General features: G+C 62.6%; 2 protein-coding genes across 3 annotated transcripts in view; one reads left to right on the top strand and one right to left on the bottom strand.

Moving 5' to 3' along the window:
• Positions 1–10,976, top strand: part of Ddx31 (DEAD-box helicase 31) — a 69,262-nt gene extending 58,286 nt beyond the window's left edge. For both annotated transcript variants that reach the window (XM_042681236.1, XM_042681235.1), the window contains exon 20: positions 9,487–10,976. In XM_042681236.1, the coding sequence (XP_042537170.1) occupies positions 9,487–9,625 (139 nt within the window). In that variant the 3' untranslated portion in view covers positions 9,626–10,976. The remainder of the gene's footprint in view (positions 1–9,486) is intronic.
• A 2,681-nt stretch (positions 10,977–13,657) lies between these two features.
• Positions 13,658–19,618, bottom strand: Barhl1 (BarH like homeobox 1). Its single transcript, XM_042681273.1, has 3 exons — positions 19,153–19,618; positions 15,524–15,746; positions 13,658–13,952 (listed from the first exon to the last, which is right to left on the bottom strand). Exons 1-3 carry the CDS (start codon positions 19,616–19,618, stop codon positions 13,658–13,660), a joined length of 984 nt encoding a protein of 327 aa, XP_042537207.1.
• Between the last annotated feature and the right edge of the window lie 1,506 nt (positions 19,619–21,124).

Below are 21,124 nucleotides of genomic sequence, written 5' to 3'. Positions count from 1 at the left end.
CTTTTCTTGGTCTCTTCAAAGACATGGTGTTCCTTTAGCATCAGCTCAGCCTCTGGCCGTAGGCCAGAGACCCCAAGCTTTGGCAGGGAGCTTTGGGGTAGGTGGCCACTGCTGTGTGACCTGGGAGCAGGAGGCCACACTGAGTGTGCGTTCCGGCCGTGATGTCTTTCCTTTCCCTGATTTCATAGGGAGTTCTCGAAGGCCCTGGGTATTAAGCCCTTTCTGCTCACTAGTGACAAGCACCGCACACGGGTGCCACCGCGCCCTGCTATGTGTTTCCACACAGTGTCTGTCCTGCTCATCTGCCGGCAGGTGCTGGGACTCCAGCCACGCTGCTGCCCTGGCACAGGGAGGGGCTGTGTGGGGCGGAGTCTCAGACCCAGGGGACCTGAACTGCAGCCACAGCTCTGCTCTGATGTGAGGAGAGGTCCGTATCTTGTCCAGTGGCCCAGAGCCTCAGTGTCCTCACCTCCAAAAGGGGGAGGAAGCGCATGTCGTCAGCCGTTTCACAGGGTTGTGGAGACCCCCTCGACTGCTCTGGCCACCTGCGGGAAGCAGGATTCTGGATTGGGGAACCCTGCAAAGCTCTCGCAGGTACAAGCACGGCCTGAGTCTACCTCCTCCACTTTCGGACTTTTTAGGGTTGGATTTTTCTCCTCGGAGCAGTGCCTGCCCTGTCCGGGCAGAGGTGGGTGGATGGTTGAGGGCAGCCGCCCCCAGCTCAGGTTCTCCAGGGCGGTGGTGAAGTGCACCCGCCCGCTTCTCTCCCTGGCCCTCGGAGCTGGGGACGGCGCCTTGGCTCCCCTCCCAGGCCCCGAGGCTGCGCCAGCACGGCTGCCCGGCCTTTGGATTTGGTGTTGCCTGCACCTGTCATTGTCTGTGTGGGAAATGTGAGGCCTCCCGGGCCCCGTGTGACGATGGCCTGTCCGGAGAAACCCCGACCGTGCGTCCCGCCCACTCAGGACCTGCGCCTGCCCCGCCTTCGGGCTGCGGAGCACCTGTCTTCCTTCAGTCCCCTCCCCCTCCCCCCAAATGAGTCCAACCCCAATATTTATTCTCAGCAAAGGACCTCGCTTTATGATTTGAAGTTTCATTAGCAAGTGTTAATCCTGGTAGCGGCTCTGGAGACAGAGCCGTCCTGCATCCTGCCCAGGTGCCAGGAGGCAGAGCGGGAGGCAGCCAGGCAAGGGAATTGGGGCGCATTGTCCTTACCTTGAGAAACCACTTGGGAGAGAGCGCCACCTCCGCCTGCTGCCTTCGCCGACCCTGGCTAGCAGATGGGTACCATGACCACTGTACCCTGCGAGCGGGGATTTAACAGGCTTTATCCAGGGAAGAATGGGCTGATTAGCGGATAAAGAGCATGTAAGATGGTATGGGGCAGCCTTTGATGTCTGGCCGGCGCGGCAGGGAGCGGGGCGCTGAGTGACAGCAGTGTGTCACAGGATTACGCCACCGTCACGCTGCTGCTCTCTGTTCTTGCCGTGTCACCTCGCTGGTGCAGCTCCTTTGCTGTCGCGGAGCCCTTCTTCTGAAGGCATTTCCCCTCCCGCCTCCCCGCAGCAGCCCCAAGAGGCAGTGGCCACCTTCTTGTCTGGGGGGAAATTGGGTCCCTCCTGGAGAAGGAAGGGCTTTGCCGCCACTCTGCACATGTGCCCGATGGTTGTGGCCAGAGCGAGCGCAGAAAAACCTGAGTATCCACCGCTCGGCCGGGCTCAAGCGCATGCCAGCTGCTGGGGAAAGAGTCCGCTCAACCCCACGCGCGGCGGAGAGCCTAGCCCTGGTCGCTGCTGTGAGCTGCATCCTCTCTGCAAGCGTCTGTCAAGAAAGAATGGTTTCTCATGCTGGTGCAGTGGATAGAATAGTAGACTACGTTCTCTAAAACTGCTGCGGCCCAGCTGACGGTTCACTGCCTAGACAGTCGCACACCACGTGCAGACCCATGCTATCTGCCCAAAGCCATTCAGCTGCACCCAAGCCTGCCTCCTCTGGCAGGCCCAAACAGGAAGTCCACATGGCTGGTCTGCGTGCAATAACAAGGCCTTTTAGATGGCCTTTACCCATAACTGCTCGGCCACTTCTCAGAACAAGAAAAGAATAGTGAAAGTCTCCAAATGAGGTCTTAATAACCAGCCCTGTGGGCTGTCTAGTCTGCAGTCTGAAGGGAACGGTGTGTGTCTCCCCCCGCACACAGGAACACAGTCAACCCGCTCTGACACTGCACACAGCCTGTCAAGGCAGCCCCCCGCCACCACCTAACATGCACACATACACAGGTACCTGCTACTGCTGGTAAAATATTGAGTGGCCCCCAAGCAACACCCACCACGAACGGCGCTTCCCTCCCGTGAAATGTGGTTACTGTAGACTCAGCAGTTCCCGGGCAGCGCAGGTGGAAACATTTCCCACGATGGCCATCTTCGTAGGAGCCGAGGCGCGGCGCGGCTGCCGTGGAGGGGCGTGAGCTGCGGCCAGGCTGCACTGGCGAGGGGCAGCCCCTCCGCACCACACCTGCGGGAAAGACTCCAGAGTCTAGGATTGCGTCACACAGGGCCTGTAAGCCGCCTGTCTCAGGAATTATCTAGTGCACCCCAGAAGAGGCTTGAACCCCAGCTCCGGCTGTCTCATCTCCAGTGCGGTCTGAGCCTGGAGACAGCCACAGCTTCGTCATTACCACACCCCAGCCTTTTGTCCCCGTTGTCCATTTCCTTCCTTTTTAGAGCAATAAACAGCAACTTTAGTGGTTGACTGTTCTTAGAAGAGATAGAAATGATCTGTGTAAATATTCTCAAACCATCCTGACCAAAATGCTGCCTGGTGATTCCTGATGTGATTGGGGGGGGGGGGGGGGGGACACGGCGGTCTACACCAGGGCCCTCCTCCCTCCCTTGGTACTTCCCAGGGCCCTCCGATTGTGTGCAGTCTGTACTCTGGGCCGCGTCGGGGCGATGGGCTTGTGCAGGTCTGGCCCGGCCAAGTCCTGGCACCTGCAGGGCTTGTGTGCCCAGTGCTGCAAAGTACTTCCTCAGCCTCCCTGCTTCCACAGTCTGAGCCCCGTGTGCAGGCTTCCCTGCATTCACGTGGAACTCACGTGGAAGGGCTCAGGGCAGAGATGCATTGTCTCCCTTGCAGGCCTTTGCTGTGTCCACTACTCTGGGTTCTCGCCCTGGATCACGCAGTCATTGTAATATACTAAGTGCTCTCTGTACAGTGCTCTGTTGAGAAGTGTTCCTGTGGCTCCCTCTTCCCTGCTGTTCACACCCTGCTGTCAGAATGTCTCAGAAGTGAAGTGTGATCCTGTGCACCTTTGGGCAGGTTAGTTGGCCTTTCTGTGCCTGTTTCCCTGTCTCTCAGAGGCCATTATTGGGCTTCTCAGGCGAGCCTGTGGATCAAAGCAGATACTGTGTGTGAACGAACGCATTGTTAGGGGTGTGAAGAAGTGGGGACACTTGACAGCCAGGCCAGGGACCCCGTAGCTGCTGCTTTCCCTGCCCTCCAGCATCCCGGGGACCCCTGGCGTTGGTGGAGTGAGGAGGGTGTGGCGTTACCCACCACCCTAGCACCCTTGCGCTTGTCTGATGAGGAGCGACCTTGAAGGTAGACCCGAGTCCCTGGAAGCCCAGTCAGAAGCCGCAGCTCTCCCTGTAAAGCAATATTCGCATCATTAGGAGCAGCTTGCCTGCCAGTTTTTACGTGGCATTTACAACCTCCCTAATATCACTTAATTAGCTGAAGGCAAGCCTGGAATCTTGCCCACTGTGAAAATTTTCTCCATTTCATTGAGCCAGTTATTCTGCAAAAAACAGATTGGCCAAATGTGAGATCCGAGGCTGGACACGGCCGCTTGGAACGGGAGCGTTGCTTTCCCTGCCGATCTGGGGCACCTGAGCCGGCCCCTGCGCCGCCCAGCGCAGCATGGGCGCGCAAGAAGCAGCCTGCGGCCCCTCCGCTTCCCCGGGGAGCGGTGCTGCCCTGCCCTCCTCTGCCTTACAACCCTACCTGTAGCCCCAGCGTCTCTGCAGGCCCCGAGACGCCTGGCCTTTGCCCACCGCTCAGCTGCTCCCAGCCCCATCCCCAGCTTCCCGGCCCTCCTCTCCCTGTCTTTCCCTTAGTCTTCTCTGACCTCTGACCTGCGCGCACCCTCCCCTCGAGGGCACCTTGGCGGGAACCCCTGTCCGCCTTTGCTCGCTGGATCTCAGCACTCACTCGATGCTCAGGAATTGTCGTGAGTGGAGGAGTAGAAACTGCAAGTGTCCTTAACTCTTGAGAGGAAGTGTAGAAAAGGGAAGCAAGGGATACTTCTGGTCTGAAAGGTAAATCCTTTAGCACCCAGCCGAGAATTCAAGCCCTGCCTGGAGCCGTGGGCACCCCGTGGCCGTTGGTGGCCCTGAGGGCACACATCGCCTCACAGAGCACCCCCTACCCAGCGTCCGCCCGCTTCCAGCCCGGCCCAGCCCCGGGGGCGTGACCCTCACACAGCCGGGCGGGTGGTGACTTCCAAGCAGAGGCCCGTCACCTCCTGCGCTTGTACCGGGGAGAAAAAGAAATTCCTGTCCGGACTGGAAGAAGGGGCGGCAGAGGTGCCCTTCGGCCTGCGCTGCCGGCACGGAGCGCACCGTGTGTTCGGAGGCCCCTCCACACGACCACCGTGCTGTCTCGCGCCCTCCGCTCGCTCGTCTCTGCTCGGGCGCCGCGTGTCCATCTTGTCTGAGCTGTGCTGTAATTACAGCTCTGCGCACGCAGCTTCTTACATCTGGCCTTTCGCTTCTACCACTATTTTTCCTCTACCTGACACCATGCAATTACCAGCTCTCTGCCTCCTCGTGGAACAAACACACCTCATCCCCACCCTGCTAATGAGGCGATTAGAGGGATCTCGCAGCGACCCTGCGCTCCCTCCACACCTGGGTCACCTGCAGACAGCCGGGGGCCGCGGGGCCGCTCTCCGTCACACAGCCAGGGCTGACAACAGAGCCAGCCTCTCCCCGGAGGATGCCGGTAGCAGCGGAGGTAGCCGCTGGAGCCGTCCCAGCACTGCAGTTAGAAGTCCCTGGACGAGCCCGCGTGCAACAGGCACGTGGGCACTCCTTGCTAGCCCGCCCCTGCTCCAGAGACGTGCCAGCCCCCAACTTCCCCCTGCCACACGCCCCTCCGAGCTGACGGCTCCCAAGCTGATCCTGCCTGTCACCATGGCCCGTGAGACAGGGCTCTTTTTCAAGCGCCGTCCTCACTCTGCAAGCAGCCATGGTGGCTGGGATGTTTGGCTTGCTAACCAGAAGACAGGTGCATCTCCTCGCGCCCAGAGCCTTCGCGTGCACGCATGGAATGCAAGTCCTTTGATGCGATGTCTCTCTGGGGGCTCGGGTCTGAGTACTCTCCATAGAGACCAAGGCAGGGTCCTTCCCCGGTGACCAGTAAGGAAGCCTGGCCCTGTTGGGGAGTTGCTGACTTCTCGTGCGGGATGGAGCAGATCATTCTTCCTGTGACCAGGGAGGTAGACAGAGCAGGAGCCCTGGCGGTTGCGTGGACAGAAGTGGGTTCTGTGGCTGTCTGCAGGCCTGCCGTGGGTGGCCAGCGTCCCCTGGTGCAGCAGGAGGGGCCTGGTTCAGCGCGGGGCCTTCCAGAGTCCCGTCCCACGTCTAGCCGTGGGCAGCAGCCTGCCTGTGAAGAGGAGGTGTCGCGTCACCGAGGCATGGAGAAGGGATGGCCACCGAGTGATTGTGGGAGTGGCCTGCTCCCCCTCAGGCCTCGCTCCTGCGCGGGGCTGCGTGGGGGCTGCGTCTCGCCACGGGCCCTCCAGACCTGCTCGTTACCCTTGCCAGCCCACGGCCGTCCCAAGGCGTCAGAAGCTCCTGGCACCCCTCCTGTCGTGGGGCCACGGTCTTCGGGCCTGCCTGGGACCCCGCATTGTTGGCTTTTACACAGTCTTGAAATACTTCAGGACTTGGGGCATAAGGCAGAATCCTACCGTTTTAACCCCTGAAGTGAATGTGCTGATTGTTTTTTTCTGATGATGTAAGGAATGCATGCTCCTTGTGAAAACTGAGGACGAGGGAGCCAGAAGTGACCAGCTGGCCAGGCTAGCCCGGCCTTCGGACCTCCCTGTGTGCACCGTACACACAGGCGTTTTATTTTTGTGTGTGTAATGAGGTCTCCGCATCGTCTAAAATGAGATTGAGCAAGTCATCTGCCTCTTTTTTTTTTTTTTTTTGGTCGGCTGTGGGGCTTGAACTCTGGGTCTGGGCGCTGTCCCTCAGCTCTTCAGCTCAAGGCGAGCGCTCTACCACTTGAGCTACAGCGCCACTTCTGGTTTTCTGGTGGTTTATTGGAGATAGGAGTCTCACCGTCTCTCCTGCCGGGCTGGCTTTGAACCGCGATCCTCAGATCTCAGCCTCCTGAGTAGCTAGGATTACAGGCGTGAGCCACCAGCGCCCGGCTCATCTGCCTCTTGTATAAGCTGTGTCTTGTATTTTATTTTTATTTCATTTATTTATTTATACTTTGGTCGCTGTCCCTCAGCTCTTCAGCTCAAGGCGAGCGCTCTACCACTTGAGCCACAGCGCCACTTCCAGTTTTCTGGTAATTGGAGATAAGAGTCCCACAGACTTTCCTGCCCAGGCTGTTACAATCCTCAGCTCTTAGCCTCCTGAGTAGCTAGGATTACAGTGTGAGCCACCAGTGCCTGGCAAGCTGTGTCTTTGAAGTCCGCAGGTCTTGAATCCTTCCAAGCCTTTGAGGTTAGAAGTCCTCTCGTTCACATTTGAAATGTTTTATACAAGGAATTGCATAACATAATTCTAAAAGATCTAAAAACACGTAAATAACAATGTAAGAATGCTGTTTACATCCTGTGTTAGAACAGCCCTTTGCTGGACAGTCCTGTGTGTGTCAATCAAGTTGGGAGAAGGCCCTACCATCCTAGTGCTCCTCAAGGCGGGAATTCTGACTGGCTAGGCTGCGGTTTCATCTCGCACATCGGTGTCAGTGGTGTCTGCCTGTCCTGCTCAGCACCCCGGCCTGGTATGTGGGGTGGTCAAGAGCCTCGTGCTAGGGGATCCCGGGTTAGATTAATCGGCGTCTTGCTTGGTAACCCTACAAGGTTACCCAGCCAGTGCTCAGGAAACCCAACCAAGAGGGATGTGGGTTAGGGGAGGGCAGAGAGGGCAAGAGCTGGCAGAAGGGGCGTGCGTGCCATCGCGCTGGGGCTTGGCTCAGCCCATCTTCCCAGCCAAACTGTGGGCCTTGAAACAGGCACTGGCAGCCGCGGCCCACATGGCCATCCATGCCTCTGTGACAGCATGGTGGCCTTTGGAGGTGGCCAGGCCACTGAGAGAGAGGTCTGGGCCTGCACCATGTGCGCCTCTGCTTGCTGCACGCACGGCTGGGCTTGCAGCCCCAGTGAAAAGCGCGGACCAGCACCAGGGAGGCGGAGCAGCTGTCCAGGGAGCCAACTCACCTCGAGATCGACATCTGGGGGTCAAACCCATAAGCATACACTTCACCCCCCTCGCTCTCCCTCAGCCCCAAGACACGCTTTCCAACGGCACCCCCATGTGGCCCTGGAGGTCCTTGATAAACATTCCCGTTAGGTGTCTCATACCCACTAGGGCTTCCGGCCTCTGCTCCAGCCCTGCTGGGTTCTCTGGGAGGAGAAGGGCTTGCGTCAAGGGGGTGGGTGCTCCGGACTTCGGGCCGTGGCACCGACAGAGGCCTGCCTCCTCACTGGCTCTGGCCATGCATGAGCAGATCACGCGGGTGGGATCGTGCTCACTGTGATTCTTGAGCAGCAGGGCTGCTGCCTGTGCGGGGAGCGAGAATAGTAAGACTGAAGTTTTGCGTGTGCTAAAACTCAGCTTGCTACGCTTAAAATTCTACACATCGTGAGTCCCTGGCTTCAAATGAGAGGGAGGGAAAAGCGGTCCTTCCTGTCGCAGCCTAAAAATAAACCGCCAACAAGGAGAGCGCGCGTCTGCACAGAGCAGGTCGGAGGCTTGCGAGCACCACGCGGGGTCCTCGGAGCTCAGACCTCCGCCGGCACCACGTGTGCACGGTCCACGCGGCGGGCAGACGGTCTGGAGTTGTTGCGCATTAGGAAGTGGGGGACATGACCCGACGAGCCCTAGCCCAGCTCGGGGGCCCCAGGATGAGTCCTGGCTTGTGCGTGATGGTCAGGATTCGTGCACCAGGCACAGACTGGCACTTCAGTCTCGTGGCAGGTGTCCTCCATAGCCTCGCAAGCTCCGTCCTCCGTGTGTCCCCATTTCTCAGCTGAGGAAACAGCCTGGCTCTCAGCAGTGGGTGGCAGAGCGGGTTCTGAAGGCCCCCCCCCCTCCTCTCTCCTGACCCCTGGCTCCTCCATTCCATTAAAACCATCTCTCCAGCCACTCCCCAGGTCAGAGCAGGTCCTCAGAGCTCAGCCAGATCCTCCCACCACTGCCCCCACTCCCCACGCAGGGAGCTGGCCACGCAGCCTCCCTCCTCGCTCGACTGCCCTTGTAAACTGAGGATAATAAGGCCCACCTCATCAGGTGAGGATTAGAGGAGATAATGAGCGTAAGTCCTTCCTGGTCCTGCCTGGTGTATCTCCAGTCTCGCCAAATCCGTGCCTTGTGCCCTGTGCGATCGCAGTCCCCGGAGCTCAGTTCTCATCGTCCAGTCCATTCTTGGGCTTTGGGTTTTGTTGCTTACTTGACCACAGTTTCAGGTCTATTTATTCTGATGACTGCAGCAGAGGAGATGTTGTAAAGAGCCTCAGACCCCAGCTGCTGCCTTGGTGAGAACGCCTCCGCACTGCCTACAGCCCTGCCCCGCGCCGCCCGCCCGCAGCCCGTGCGGCCTTGTTGGCGGAATCCCCACTTAGAAAACGTCTTAAATTCTTCAGTGTCACACGCGTGCGGTCACATGGGTCTCTTATGGGTCTGCTCTTCCCAGAGCAGTTTGCCAGAGTTCCCCACTCCAGCGGGCACCTTGGCCCGGGCCTGGACTGTGCCCTGGGCTTGCCTTCTGCATGGGTCACAAGCATTTTAGGAAGGTTTCCTCAGTTCCCCGCAGGGCCCCGGGGACCAGCCTGCTGCCCTAGAGGCCCAAGGCCCTGGGCCAGGTGGGAGGCTGCAGGGAGCTCTCACGCTGCGGGGTGGAGCTTGGGGTTCCCCCCCATCCTTTGGCAAAGTGCGGTATCACACACTTCATTTGCCATCAGTATGATGGTGCAGAGCTCTCTTTTTCCATGAAAACAACACAGAACAAAGCTTCACTTTTAAAAATGCCATGATATTTTGCCACCCTTATGAAAATCTGTCAGCGCTGTATCTAATCTTCTGGTGCATAGAATATCAAAACGCGCGCTATTGAAGGCATGGCGCCTCTGTTAATACAAAAATGTCAGCTTCCCAGCCTCAGAGCCAGCTGCCGTCAGCCTTTCCAAATGAGAAAGAAAAAAAAAATACTAAAGTTTCTTTCCCTCGCTGTTCTGTTCCCGTCCCCCAGGCCCGACCCTCGTCAGCAGACCCAGAGCAAACACCGCCTCGCCCAGCTCCTGCGCTCAGAATACTCAAGTGGGCTGGGGGCCAGTGCCCAGGCCTCGAAGCGAGGCGCCCAGGAGGCCCCGCGGCCGTGGGAACGCTGAAGCCACTCCCCGCCACCCAGAGAACCTGGAGGCCAACCCAGGACAGTAAAGCTGCTCAGCAAGCCTTTGTGCATCGATCTGGACTGCTGTCCCGTTCTGAGGAGCCTCTGAGAAAGGAATGACACCCCACCCTGCGTGCCCAGTCGCCAAGGCCTGGAGCCCCACACCAGTCCACCGCTGTGTCCCCCAGACACCGCCCCAGACACCCCAGACCACACCTGCCAAGAAGCTGCTTCCTGGGGCAACGCCACCGCCACCGCTGTGTTGTGTATTGGCACGGGTTTTAAAAACTGGAAATGAGCTTATGTAAAAGGGGAAAGTATGTGTCACTTACTTTCTTAATATACAAATGCTTTGTTACCTGAACCACAAGTTTCGGTGTGGGTGGGAGCCCCAGGCCTTGGCAGTGCTGGTGGGCGCGTCCTCCTCCAAACTGCATTGTCCACGCCCCTCCCCCTTGCATGTCCACACATCTCTCTCTCTTAGGGCTAATTGATTTACTGTTGCCTTTTTATTATTTGCCTTTGAAGTCAGAAGGCACCAGCGCCCGAGCTGCTTTTTCCCATCCAATCCCAGCTTGTCTTTAAGAAAGGTCTGGGGCCTTTGTGTTGTGACCCAGACCCCAGATCCCCTCGACCCCCATTGTATTTTCTGGGAGGTTTGAAAGAAGACCCCTGGAGCGTATTGATTTCCCAATAAATGTAAGATTTGGACATTACAGAGAGGCCCACAAGAGAAAGGGTTAAAGTGTAACACGGCTCTATCTCAGCCCGTGCTGTGTTCTCCCCGCTTCTGAAGGCAGATCTGTGAAGCCTGGGACCGAGGCGCCCAGGGACACGCCTGAGCCCCGTGAGCTGAACGGCCAGGAGAGGGGGTGCGGGCCTGCGGAGATGAGTTTGATCCAGACAATTGTGTGACGAAAACGTAGTCCTCAGGCCAGGCTGTGGTGAGAATTAGCAGGAACCACTGGTGAAATTTGTAACAATAATTACACCAATAAAAACCACAGCACATGTCACGCCCACTAGGGCAAGTCTGCCCCCTTTATTTCCCTGGGTTAGCAGTGTAGACAGGAAAAGGAAGGATGGGGCTTGGGGATGGTCAGAGACCCCCTCCTGGGACATTGCACGGGGCTGCATTCCCGAAGGAACAGGTCAGACTCCTCCCGAAGAGTGATGTTTACACTTTTACACTTGTGAAGGTGGAGGTAACTTTCCAGAAACACTAGTGGGCCTGCTTCTAAGCAAAATTAATAAATCACCTAGTTAATAAACATGGATTTAGCAGATTTAGGGTTAATATTGTCTAAGTTTAAATAACCTTAAAATAAATCTCTTTTTGCTGCTCTTGACAGATTATACATTTCAGGTATCAATTAGGCAAAGCTTTAGCCTAATTCCACAACACATTCTAATTTTGTGTGTATTTTTAATCATGGCTCTTTGCTATTTTTCTTTGCTAACCATTTCCCTGACATCAGGCTGGTTGCCACATTAAAATCAGAGACTTTGGAATTGGACTAGAACGCTGAAGCTATAGCTTTTTCCTCCAGTGGGCTTGTAAAATGCTATTTTGGGGCTTTTTTTAGTCGGTTGTAGGGCCTGAACTTTAGGCCTGGGTGCTGTCCCTCAGCTCTTCAGCTCAAGGTTAGTGCTCTACCACTTGAGCCACAGCGCCACTTCAGGCTTTGTCTGCTTATGTGGTGCTGAGGCGTGGAACTCAGGGCCTCATGCCTGTGAAGCAAGCCCCCTACCACTGAGCCACCTTCCCAGCCCCAGAAAATGCTATTTTTGGAACCCGGAGTAACCCTAGCTGTCCACCTCTCTCCCATCCCCATGCTGCCCTTCTATGCACGGGAGAGCTGAGGGCCTTGGAGAGGCCTGGGTCAGCCAGTGCCATCCAAAGAATGTCTCCACCCCCAGGACAGCCTAGCAAGTTTTCATTTTTCCTTTTTTTCCCTGGAGTGAAAGGTGGGTTGGTGTAGAGCAGGAAATAGAAATCTCCCAAGCCAGGCACATTAGCATTTCCACACAGTGCAATCCCTTAAAACCCAGTCACCGCCACCCAGAGACAGAAATCGAGGGCTTTTCCCCCAGAAAACTTAATAAGCTTGCAACGGTGCTTAGCTGAGCTTAACTAAGTCACCGTTAAACTTTTATCTCTTCACATGCTCCATCAGGAAAAACAGAGCCAAGTCCATCGGTGAGGGGGTCATGGCACCCTTAAAACCAGCCAGACGCCCACCCCCCAGAAGCCTGGGGCTTCTGAAGGCTCGGCTTCCGGAGGAAAGGGTTGAAATTCTCTTAAGCTTTGTTGCGGCTCACGGTAGCCAAGGAGCCCAGAAAATGGCTCCTCACTCCCCTGGGGTTGCCCGCTCCCTCTTTGCCTTCTATTTCATTGCGCTCACCCAGCCCCAAGGTTGGGAACTGAGAAGCCAATTTAGCCTTTTAAATGGATGGAAGGAGCCCACCTCGCTGCTGCCAGAGGTGGTGGAGTTATTATTACCGATGCGACGTGCGGGACAATTTAGAATATTGTCATTATAAACTTGTAGGGAAGGCTTGTTCTTCATTAATGTACGCTGCGAAGTCGCCCCTGCGGTACAAGGACAATTACATAGTGGAGAATGTGTGTGCGGTTTACACTGCGCTGTGTAAATGTGAGGGTGGTGGCTCTGCCTTCCTCCTCCACTTCCACAAAATGAAAAGCAACCAGTGCAAGTTGTCCTTTGATAGATTTTTAATATGATTTTAAAGAGTTTTGTTTGGTCTCATTCTTATTCAATGAGATTAATTTAAAGCACTTATCCCCCTGGGTTTAAGTCAATCCGTGTAGGATTTGGGCAGGGTTTGTTGCTTGGGGGGTTTTGTTTGCAGGAGGCTGTGAGAGACTCCTCGCCTACTTCATTAACCCTGAGTTGGGGACCGTCCCCCGCGACCCCCGCCGCCGCGGAGCTGGGGATTTACCAGCCCCCATTCACATGCAAAAGCCGAGGGGCTCCTTGACTTAATTAGCTGCTGTGCATTTTGCAAAATTAGAATAATACCCTCTCCGTCCCCGCAAGAAAAGCCCGCCCGGGGCGGGGCGGGGACCGCAGCGGACCGGCGTTTTGGGGGGTGACCGGCCTGCACGCGCACCCCCAAACCAGCCACCCGGCTCCCCCACGGTGGCCCCGCCGGGGAGGGGGTGGGGCGCCCTTGGGGTGCAGGCATCCGGGCTTTCGGCGGCGGGTGGCGGGGAGGGGCGCACCTGCGCCCACTTTTCCAGGAGCAGGCCGGGCCGCGGGAGGCGGGAGGTGACCCCGGCTCGAGTGATCTGCGGCCCGGAGCCCGGCCGGGGGCCCGAGCTTCCCCCCCCCCCCCCCACCCCGCCCTTCGCCTCCCCCAGGTCCTGGAGCCCCGGGCCGGGGCGGTGGGAAGGTCGGGCCCGGGCATTCCCGGGGTTCGGCTGCCCTTTTGTTGACCGGGGAGCACAGGGGTCCCCCAAGGTGGCGCCAGGCCCGCGGCGGCGGCACGGGAGCCCGGGGTCGCGGCGGCGGGCGGGGCGGCGGGGAGCGGCCTCGTTGCCCATCTGTCGCCCGCGCCCCGCGCCCCGCGGGCCGGTCACCAGCTGCCGGCGGGGCCCGGGCCGCCCCCCCCCCCCCGGACGTGCGCGGGCAGCCGGGCGCCGGATGAGGAGCGCGGGCGCGCGGGGGACCCGGCCGGGCCCGCGCGGGGAGGGGCCGCACCCAGGCACCGGCGCGGACCGTTTGTAAGAAGTTTATTTTCACATTTAAAAAAGAGGAGAAGCCGCGGGGCCTGGCCGCCCCGGGACGGGGCCCCGCGGGCCACAGACTCACTGGGTCACGGACACGGTCACGGGCGCATGGGTCACGAATAAATAACTTCATATACACTTTGCACACGGTATGTACAGCGCGGCCGCGGCCCCGGGGCGGCGGGGCCGGGGGCCTGGCGGGCGCGTCCCCCCCCCCGCCCGCGCCCGGGGGGCCCCGCGGGGACTCGGGGGCGCGCGCGGCGGGCGGGCGCGCGCTCACCGAGGCTGCGCGGCGCGCGGGAGGACGCCCGCCAGCGGGGGCAGCGGCGGCGGCGGCTCGCTGGCGCCCTGCAGCCCGTGGATGAGGATGCGGGGCACCAGCGGCCTCTGCAGCGCGGGCGGCGGCGCGCTGGGGCCGCGGTACAGGTAGAGCGCGGCGCCGGGGTCCAGGTTGGACACGAGGCTCTGCGGGTAGAAGTACGGCGACGGGAACATCCTCTGCAGCGCCGAGTAGTTGCCGGCCTCCGCCAGCAGCTCCAGCCCCACGGCCGTCTGCCGCTTCCACTTCGTCCTGGGGACCGAAAGGCACGCAGTCAGCGGGGTCGGCGCGCGGCGCGCGGGCACGCACCCCCTGGCCTGCACGGGGCTCGGGCACGCGCGTCCTGGTCTGCACAGGGCTCGGGCACGCGCCCCGGGCCTGCACGGGGCTCGGGCACGCGCGTCCTGGTCTGCACGGGGCTCGGGCACGCGCCCCGGGCCTGCACGGGGCTCGGGCACGCGCCCCGGGCCTGCACGGGGCTCGGGCACGCGCGTCCTGGTCTGCACGGGGCTCGGGCACGCGCCCCGGGCCTGCGCGGCGCTCGGGCACGCGCGTCCTGGCCTGCGCGGCGCTCGGGCACGCACCCCCTGGCCTGCACGGGGCTCGGGCACGCGCGTCCTGGTCTGCACGGGGCTCGGGCACGCGCCCCGGGCCTGCACGGGGCTCGGGCACACGCGTCCTGGTCTGCACGGGGCTCGGGCACGCGCCCCGGGCCTGCGCGGCGCTCGGGCACGCGCGTCCTGGCCTGCGCGGCGCTCGGGCACGCGCTCGGGGCCTGCACGGGGCTTGGGCACGCGCGTCCTGGCCTGAGCGGCGCTCGGGCACGCGCGCCCCGGCCCCCGGCCCTCGCGAGCCTGCGCGGCCCCGCGCGGCCCAGTCCCCACTGCACAGAGCCCCAGCCAATGAGTGGAAGCTCCAGGTAACAAGTTCGAGTCCCGATCTCGGGCCAAAGAAGACAGAGATTAAAACCCGGGTGGCCTGCCGTGACCATCGCCCCACGTAGCAGATAAAAGTGGGCAGAGCTCAGCGCCTGCTCCAGGCCTGGCCGCCCGGCCCCGAAGCCCACGGGCCACTCTCTCCCCGGGTTGCTGCAGAGGCTCCTGGAGACAACGGTTGGGGCTCCCTCACACAGACCCCAAAGGACCTGTGACTGCGGGGTCACCGAGGGGCAACCCCACGCCTCGGCTCTACCGAAGGCGGGGTTGCGACTGGAGACAGCGCAGCAGAATGAGCCCGGGAGCGGCCCGAGGCCCGGGGCTGCCCCGCGCGCGAACTTCAGACACCCGGGCTCGGGGGCCTGGGGCGGGCGGGCGGGCTTAGCGTTAGCAGGCCTCGGCTCGGCTCGGCTCACCTGCAGGCCTGGCTGGCAGGCCCGCCCCACTGAGGGGGGCTCGGCCACAGCACCCCCATTTCCCTCCCTGAATTATTCATCGCCATCATAATTGTGTAATTACTGAAACGGGCCTTAATTATTGATGCCTGGAGCAGTAATCGGTATCCATTATTAATAGGGCTGTGGGCTCCGTGGCTGGTTTATGGAGAGCGCCGGTCCTGTCCCGCTCGGGGCGGGTGTGAGTGTGTCACCACGCGGGCCGGCGGGTGTGCGAGTGTCACCACGCGAGCCGGGCGCCCGCTCCCCCCCCATCCCCGCGTGTCTATATCCCAGGAGCACGGGCGGGGACCGGGACACGGGTTCAGACCGGCAGCCGGCCCCCTGGCCCGGCCGGCGGTCCCTGCGCGGTCCCGGCCGCCTCCCTCCGGGCCCGGGGTTTCGTTCCGGAGGATTCCCCGAGGCGGCCCCGTCCCCGCCCGCGCGGCCTCACCTGCGGTTCTGGTACCAGGTCTTGACCTGCGTGTCGGTGAGGTTGAGCGAGGCGGCCAGCTCCATGCGGTCCTGCACGCTCAGGTACTTCTGCCGCTCGAAGCTGCGCTCCAGCTGCGCCAGCTGATGGTCGGTGAAGGCCGTGCGCGCCTTGCGCGGCTTCTTGAGGCGCACGGGCGGGCTGTCCCGGGAGCTGGAGATCTCGCGGTCGCCCTCCTCCTTCACTGCGGGGACAGGCGGCGCTCAGGGCCCGGCCGGCCGTCCCCGCGGGGCGGGGCGGGGACCAGGCCGAGCCCGGGGACGCGGGGACTCGCCGGGCGGGTGGACGCCCCGGCTGGGCCGCAGCTGGCGGGGCGAAGGGAGGGAGCGGAGAACAGGGTCTGGGGAGAGGACTCGCCTGGGGGACAAACACCGGCTCACCCCGCAGCGACCCCCTGGCCCCAGGATCGAGTCCCGGCGCCCACACCCCGCGGGCGCCCCGCGCGGGGTCGGATCCGTGGAGCCGGGTTTGCACGGCGGGCCGTGAGGCGGAGGAGCCGACGCCCAGGCCCGGGCCGCGGCGCCCGCGTGGCCAGGGGCGCGGGGTCCGGGATCGGGAGGGGGGCCCCGGCCTCCGAGGCCCCGGCCCTGGGCCCCTGAGACCCCAGCCTCGGCCCCGGGCTCCGCCTCGGCCCCCAAGGCCCCGACCCGGATCCCAAGGCCCCGGCCCCCGAGGCCCGGGCTGGGCCCACCGGGAGGTTTTCTTCCTCCCGCTTTCGCTCGTATAGAAAACACGAGCTGCACGGAGCGAGTTCACCGCGGCTCTCCTCCTCCTCCTCTTCCTCCCTAAACCCAACCCGACGGAAGGGGCCGAGCCCCGCCCGCACCCCTTCCACGGCGAGTGTCACCGCGTGCAGCTGAGCGCGAGGCCATCTCTCTCTGTGGGAAACAATAATCCGGTTAATTGAGCCACGAGGGAGCCGGGCTTTCCGGCCGGAACGGCCGCCCTTCCCGGCCAGAGGGCGCGGGGCCTGCGGGAGAGGCGGCGGCGCGGGGCGCCGGGCGGGGGCGCGGGCCTCCCGGGACCCCCCACCCTCCGCAGACGCAGCCGTGTTCCGTGTTCCGGAAAGTGCGAACAGGTTTGGGGAAACCGTTCTCCAAGCCTCAGACTCCACCGTGCAGAACTTTCACTTTCTGACCATTTCCCGATGACCGAGGAGATCCCCCTTTGGAGAGAACGGGTCGGCCACTGAGGCTGTGGAACTCCAGGTCCCCCAGAGCTGCGGGCCGGGGCCTGGAGGGCCCCCTCCCCACGCCCCGATCGCCCCCAGCCCGGCTCAGCCGGGCGGCCTCCACTTCCCAGAATCTGGTCCCCAAGCCGCCGCGGCAGCGGCGTTCAGGTCCCGAGCCCTGGCTGGCGTGCAACAGTCAGGCAGCGTTGTTTTAGTTTCTTCCAGCACCTTGGGGGACAGGTGTCAGCTTCCTTCACTATTGCCTATGAAGAGCCTTTCGTACAGGCACTGGGGGTGAGATTGGCCTGCTCCCCAATAAATGTCTCCACCAGCAGTTGGCCGGCACAGTCTCTCAGACTTTCCCAACTTAGACTCTGACAAAGTCACCTCCGTGTTGGAGAACTGCTCCGGGCCCAGCCTGGACAGGGCTTCCAGCTGCCGTTCTCACTCCCAGACTTTTCCGGGTGTGAAGGCCTGTGGAGGAGACCCTCCCTCTCCAGGGCTCCTGCAGTTCTATTTAGAGGACATGGACACAGCCAGTCCTCATCACCTCCCTGATCAGATATCACCGGGGTCGGGAGAGGGAAATTGATATTCCAATGATCTTAAACGAAACGGAACCTCTTCTCAAAATCCTACCTACTTGGGAGCAAAGACATAAAAGAGCTGAACTGTTCATGTGGCACCGGCCGGTGCCCGGTGCACCTCTAGCTTCAGCTACAAAGCTGGGGCTGGTAATCGCCGCAGCCCATAAATAATACAATGTGGTGCTGTAAATTATATTTACATTAACCCCTCCCTTGCCTTTCTCCAAGGCAAGTTTTGTTTTGTTTTGTTTTGTTTTGTTTTTGCCTCTGTAAGCAGGCCCCTAGGAGAGAAAGGTGATTAGACTCAGGTGCTGGTTGAGCCATGGCCTCTCCCTGCGTGCTGGAGTTCAACTTGTACATTTTCTTAGAGATGGTGGATAGGTCCAGCCCAGCCGGAGCAAGCTTGGCCAGGTCCATGGAGGAAATAAAGATAGTTTCCTTCCCTGGAGTTAGAATCTGCCACCAAGTGAATGTTGGCTTGGGAGGCACAAGTTAAACGAGTCCTCCCCAATATTTGGTACAAATAGAAGCTCGGAGACGCAGGCAGGCCCGCAAAGCACGACCAGCGGCCCTTCTAACGAAGGAGCAGCTGCAAAGGGCTTTCATTTGGATTTCATTTGGATAGAGAAAAGCCTCCGGACAGCCCCGGTTTTCTGCTGGTCGAGGAGCTCTGAAGCCGGGATCTCCTTCAGCATCTGCCTCTCGCTTTCCTCCTACAAAGAACTTTCTGCCTCTGCGCCCACCGACAGCCCGAGTCAGGACAGCGGCTAAGGCTCTAAAACGAAATTAAGGAACCTTTTCTCTCCCTCTTCCCTTTTCTTTTTCCATTTTTCCTTTCTCCGTTCCTGCTTCTTTCCTCTTAGCCCAGCTCCTCGGTTAAAATGGAACAAAAAGGAACAATAACAAAAACCAATGTGGGGATGGGGGGGGCAATGGAGAGGCGGCGTCCGACCGGGGCTGGGGCTGGGGCCGCCCGCCCCGCCGCTCTGGGGCTCGGGGCTGGGGCTGGGACTGGGGCTCGGGGCTGGGGCTGGGACTGGGGCTCGGGGCTGGGGCTGGGACTGGGGCTCGGGGCTGGGGCTGGGACTGGGGCTCGGGGCTGGGGCTGGGGCCGCCGGCCCCGCCGCTCTGGGGCTCGGGGCTGGGGCTGGGACTGGGGCTCGGGGCTGGGGCTGGGACTGGGGCTCGGGGCTGGGGCTGGGGCCGCCCGCCCCGCCGCTCTGGGGCTCGGGGCTGGGGCTGGGACTGGGGCTCGGGGCTGGGGCCGCCCGCCCCGCTCTGGGGCTCGGGCTGGGGCTGGGACCGCGCGCCCCGCCGCTCGGGACCTGGGGCTCGGGGCTCGCTCCAGCACTTAAAACCAAACCCACGGAGGAGACGGCGCGGCCTGGGGCCTTCCCTCCCCGCCGGACCTCGGGACCCAGCGAGCTCCGACCAGTAGCTGGGCCGCGGCTTCTCTCTAGAAGTGAGCTTTTCCTCTTCAAAATTCCCCGGCCCGGCGAGGGAGGACTCGGGGAGGACGGGAAGCTCCCCGCGGGCCCCAGGGCTCGCTTCCACCCCCGCCGCCCCGCCGGCCCGGCAGGCGGCTCGGCCCGGCCCCGCTGGCGGGGTCAGCGGGCCAGGTGGAAGTTGAGAAAGTTTGCTTGGTGGGCTTGTGGAATCGCCGCCCGTCCGGCACGCGGGGCCCCTTGCCGGCCCCGGGTCTCCACGGAGGCCCGGCCCGTGGAGCGGGCGGGAAGGGCCGGGCGCGTTCGTTGGCGCGTTTCGGATCCCGGGTTTTGAGAAGCGCCCGTGCCCCCCCCCCCCTCGTGCCCGGTCGTCGCGGGCTTTCTTACCTTTGTATTCCGAATCCGAAGACGTGGTGCTGCCGTTTTTGTCTAGCTTCTCGCGGAAGTCCTCCCCGGCCTTGGCCGAGAGGCGGCCCCCGGGCTCGGGGCCCGCGGGCGGCCCGCAGCTCGAGTAGGGCGCGCAGGCCGCCAGGGGCTTGCAGTCGGCGAGGATGTCCCTGATCAGAAAGGAGGAGGTGACGGTGCGCGACTGGGCCGGCGCCGAGAGCGGCCCGGGCGGCAGGTGAGCGTCCAAGGCCGGGCCCGGCGGGGCGCCGGGCCGCGGGGCGCCCGTCTCCAGACAGTCCCTCCCCGGCGAGGCTGGCGAAGAGCAGTCGCTGCTGCTTTCCGAGCGCGGGCTCAGCTCCAGGGGTGAGCGGCAGTCCCCGAGCAAGGGGTCCCCCTTGGGAAGGGCGGGGCTGCCCGCCCGGTGGGAGAGGATGGAGTCGATCCCGAAGCCATTGGAGCCTTCCATAGCCGAGCCGCGCGCGGTCCTTCCCCGGAGCGCCCCACCCACCCGCCGCCCGGGCCGCCGCCGCCCCGGCCCCCTAGCTGCGGGCCGGCATGGGGCAGGCGGGCAGCGGGCCGCGGGCGCCTTGGACGGAGTTCAGCCTCGGGGGAGCCCGGGAGCTCTGGGCCAGCCTCCGGCGCGCATTGGATCCAAAAAGGGCTGAGCGCGTCAGGTGCGGCCCCGCGGAGCCGCCGAGCCGAGGGGGGGAGGTGGGAGTGTCGGGAGGAAGGGGCGGAGGGCCGGCGCCGGGGCGAGCCGAGGGGAGCCGCGCGGCCACAGGCCCCTCCGGCCCCGGAGACGCGCGGCCGTGCCCGAGCCCAGACAGCCACCGGCTTCCAAACCCAGCCCCGAAGCGCTGGGCCCGCGGCGGCCCGAGGGCGGCGGGGTCAGCACCGCGGAGAGCGGCGGCCGGGCCCGGGCTAGCGGCCGGCCGCGCCGAGCGCACCTGCGGCCGTCAGCACCGCGGAGAGCGGCGGCGCGCGGCCCATGACGCCCCGCACCTGCGGGGCCCCCGCGCGGCCCGCGGCCCGCGCCCCGCGCCGTCAGCACCGCGGACAGCGCCCCGCGGCTCCCGGCCGCCGCTCCCGCTCTCCGCGCCTCCGCCGCGCGCCGTCGCCGTCCCCCCCGGCTTTACAAAAACGAACTTGTGTCACTTTTACTTTGGGGCCGGGATTTTTTCATTGTTGTTTCTCTTTCCTGGCGTGTTGTGTTTTCTGAGGGGACCCGCCCCCGGCCCCCGCAGCGCCGCCGCTGATTGGCTCGCGCGGATTTTGGCGGTGACGTCACGGCCCCGCCAGCCGCGGCCCGATTCCTTTCCAGTTTGATTAAAAGAGACACTGAATTAATTACCGCGCAGCCCCAACTGTTTACCGGCGATTTCCACGCGGTTTGCTCTCATTAGGCCGGTGATGAAGCCCCTAATGAGGGTGATTAGCCGCGGGGCGGGGCCGGCGCGGAGGCGGCCGGAGCCCGCGGCGGGGCGCGGGGCGCGGGGCTCCCGCGGCCGCCCGCGCTCCCCGCCCGCCGCGCTCCCGCACCCCGTCCTTCTGTCCTCCCCCGCGTTTTTCTTACGAGCGGGGAAGAAGTGTGCGTGCGTGTGTGCGTGCAAGAAGTCCCTTTCTTCGCGCGGAGAGGGACTGTTCGCGGGTGTGTTTCAGGGGCGTCTCCGCTGGTTCTAGACGTTTCCGGGTGGGAGTGTGCAGCCCTCTCCCCGGGCCTGCGAGGGCCCCGCGGCCCCGGCCCGGGGCGGCCAGGCCCGGAGTCCGTCCGGAAGGCGGCGGGGCCTGCGGCCCCCGGGGGCGCTTTTCACTCGGACCGGGACCGCGTACGAGTTTGCAGACTCCCGCGACGTCGGCTCGCGGCGGGCGCGGCTCGCCGGAGGGGGCCGCTTCCTAGGAGGGGTCGCGCGCGCCCCTCGCCCGCCGCCGGGCTCCCGAGCCGCGCCGCTGGCGGGTCCGGAACGCGCCGGGA

This window comes from Dipodomys spectabilis, unplaced genomic scaffold, assembly GCF_019054845.1.
Source record: "Dipodomys spectabilis isolate Male_0828 unplaced genomic scaffold, ASM1905484v1 ptg000067l, whole genome shotgun sequence".
Classification (NCBI taxonomy): domain Eukaryota; kingdom Metazoa; phylum Chordata; class Mammalia; order Rodentia; family Heteromyidae; genus Dipodomys; species Dipodomys spectabilis.
The sequence above is the reverse complement of the archived record's forward strand: the minus strand, read 5'-3'. Positions and strand labels throughout refer to the sequence as shown.

Coding starts and splice junctions, on each gene's coding strand:
- Barhl1 (XM_042681273.1), bottom strand. CDS start 19,618: ATGGAAGGCTCCAATGGCTTCGGGATCGACTCCATCCTCTCCCACCGG. Junction 15,747..19,152: donor TTCGGATTCGGAATACAAAG/GTAAGAAAGCCC, acceptor CTGTCCCCGCAG/TGAAGGAGGAGGGCGACCGC. Junction 13,953..15,523: donor ACCTGGTACCAGAACCGCAG/GTGAGGCCGCGC, acceptor TTCGGTCCCCAG/GACGAAGTGGAAGCGGCAGA.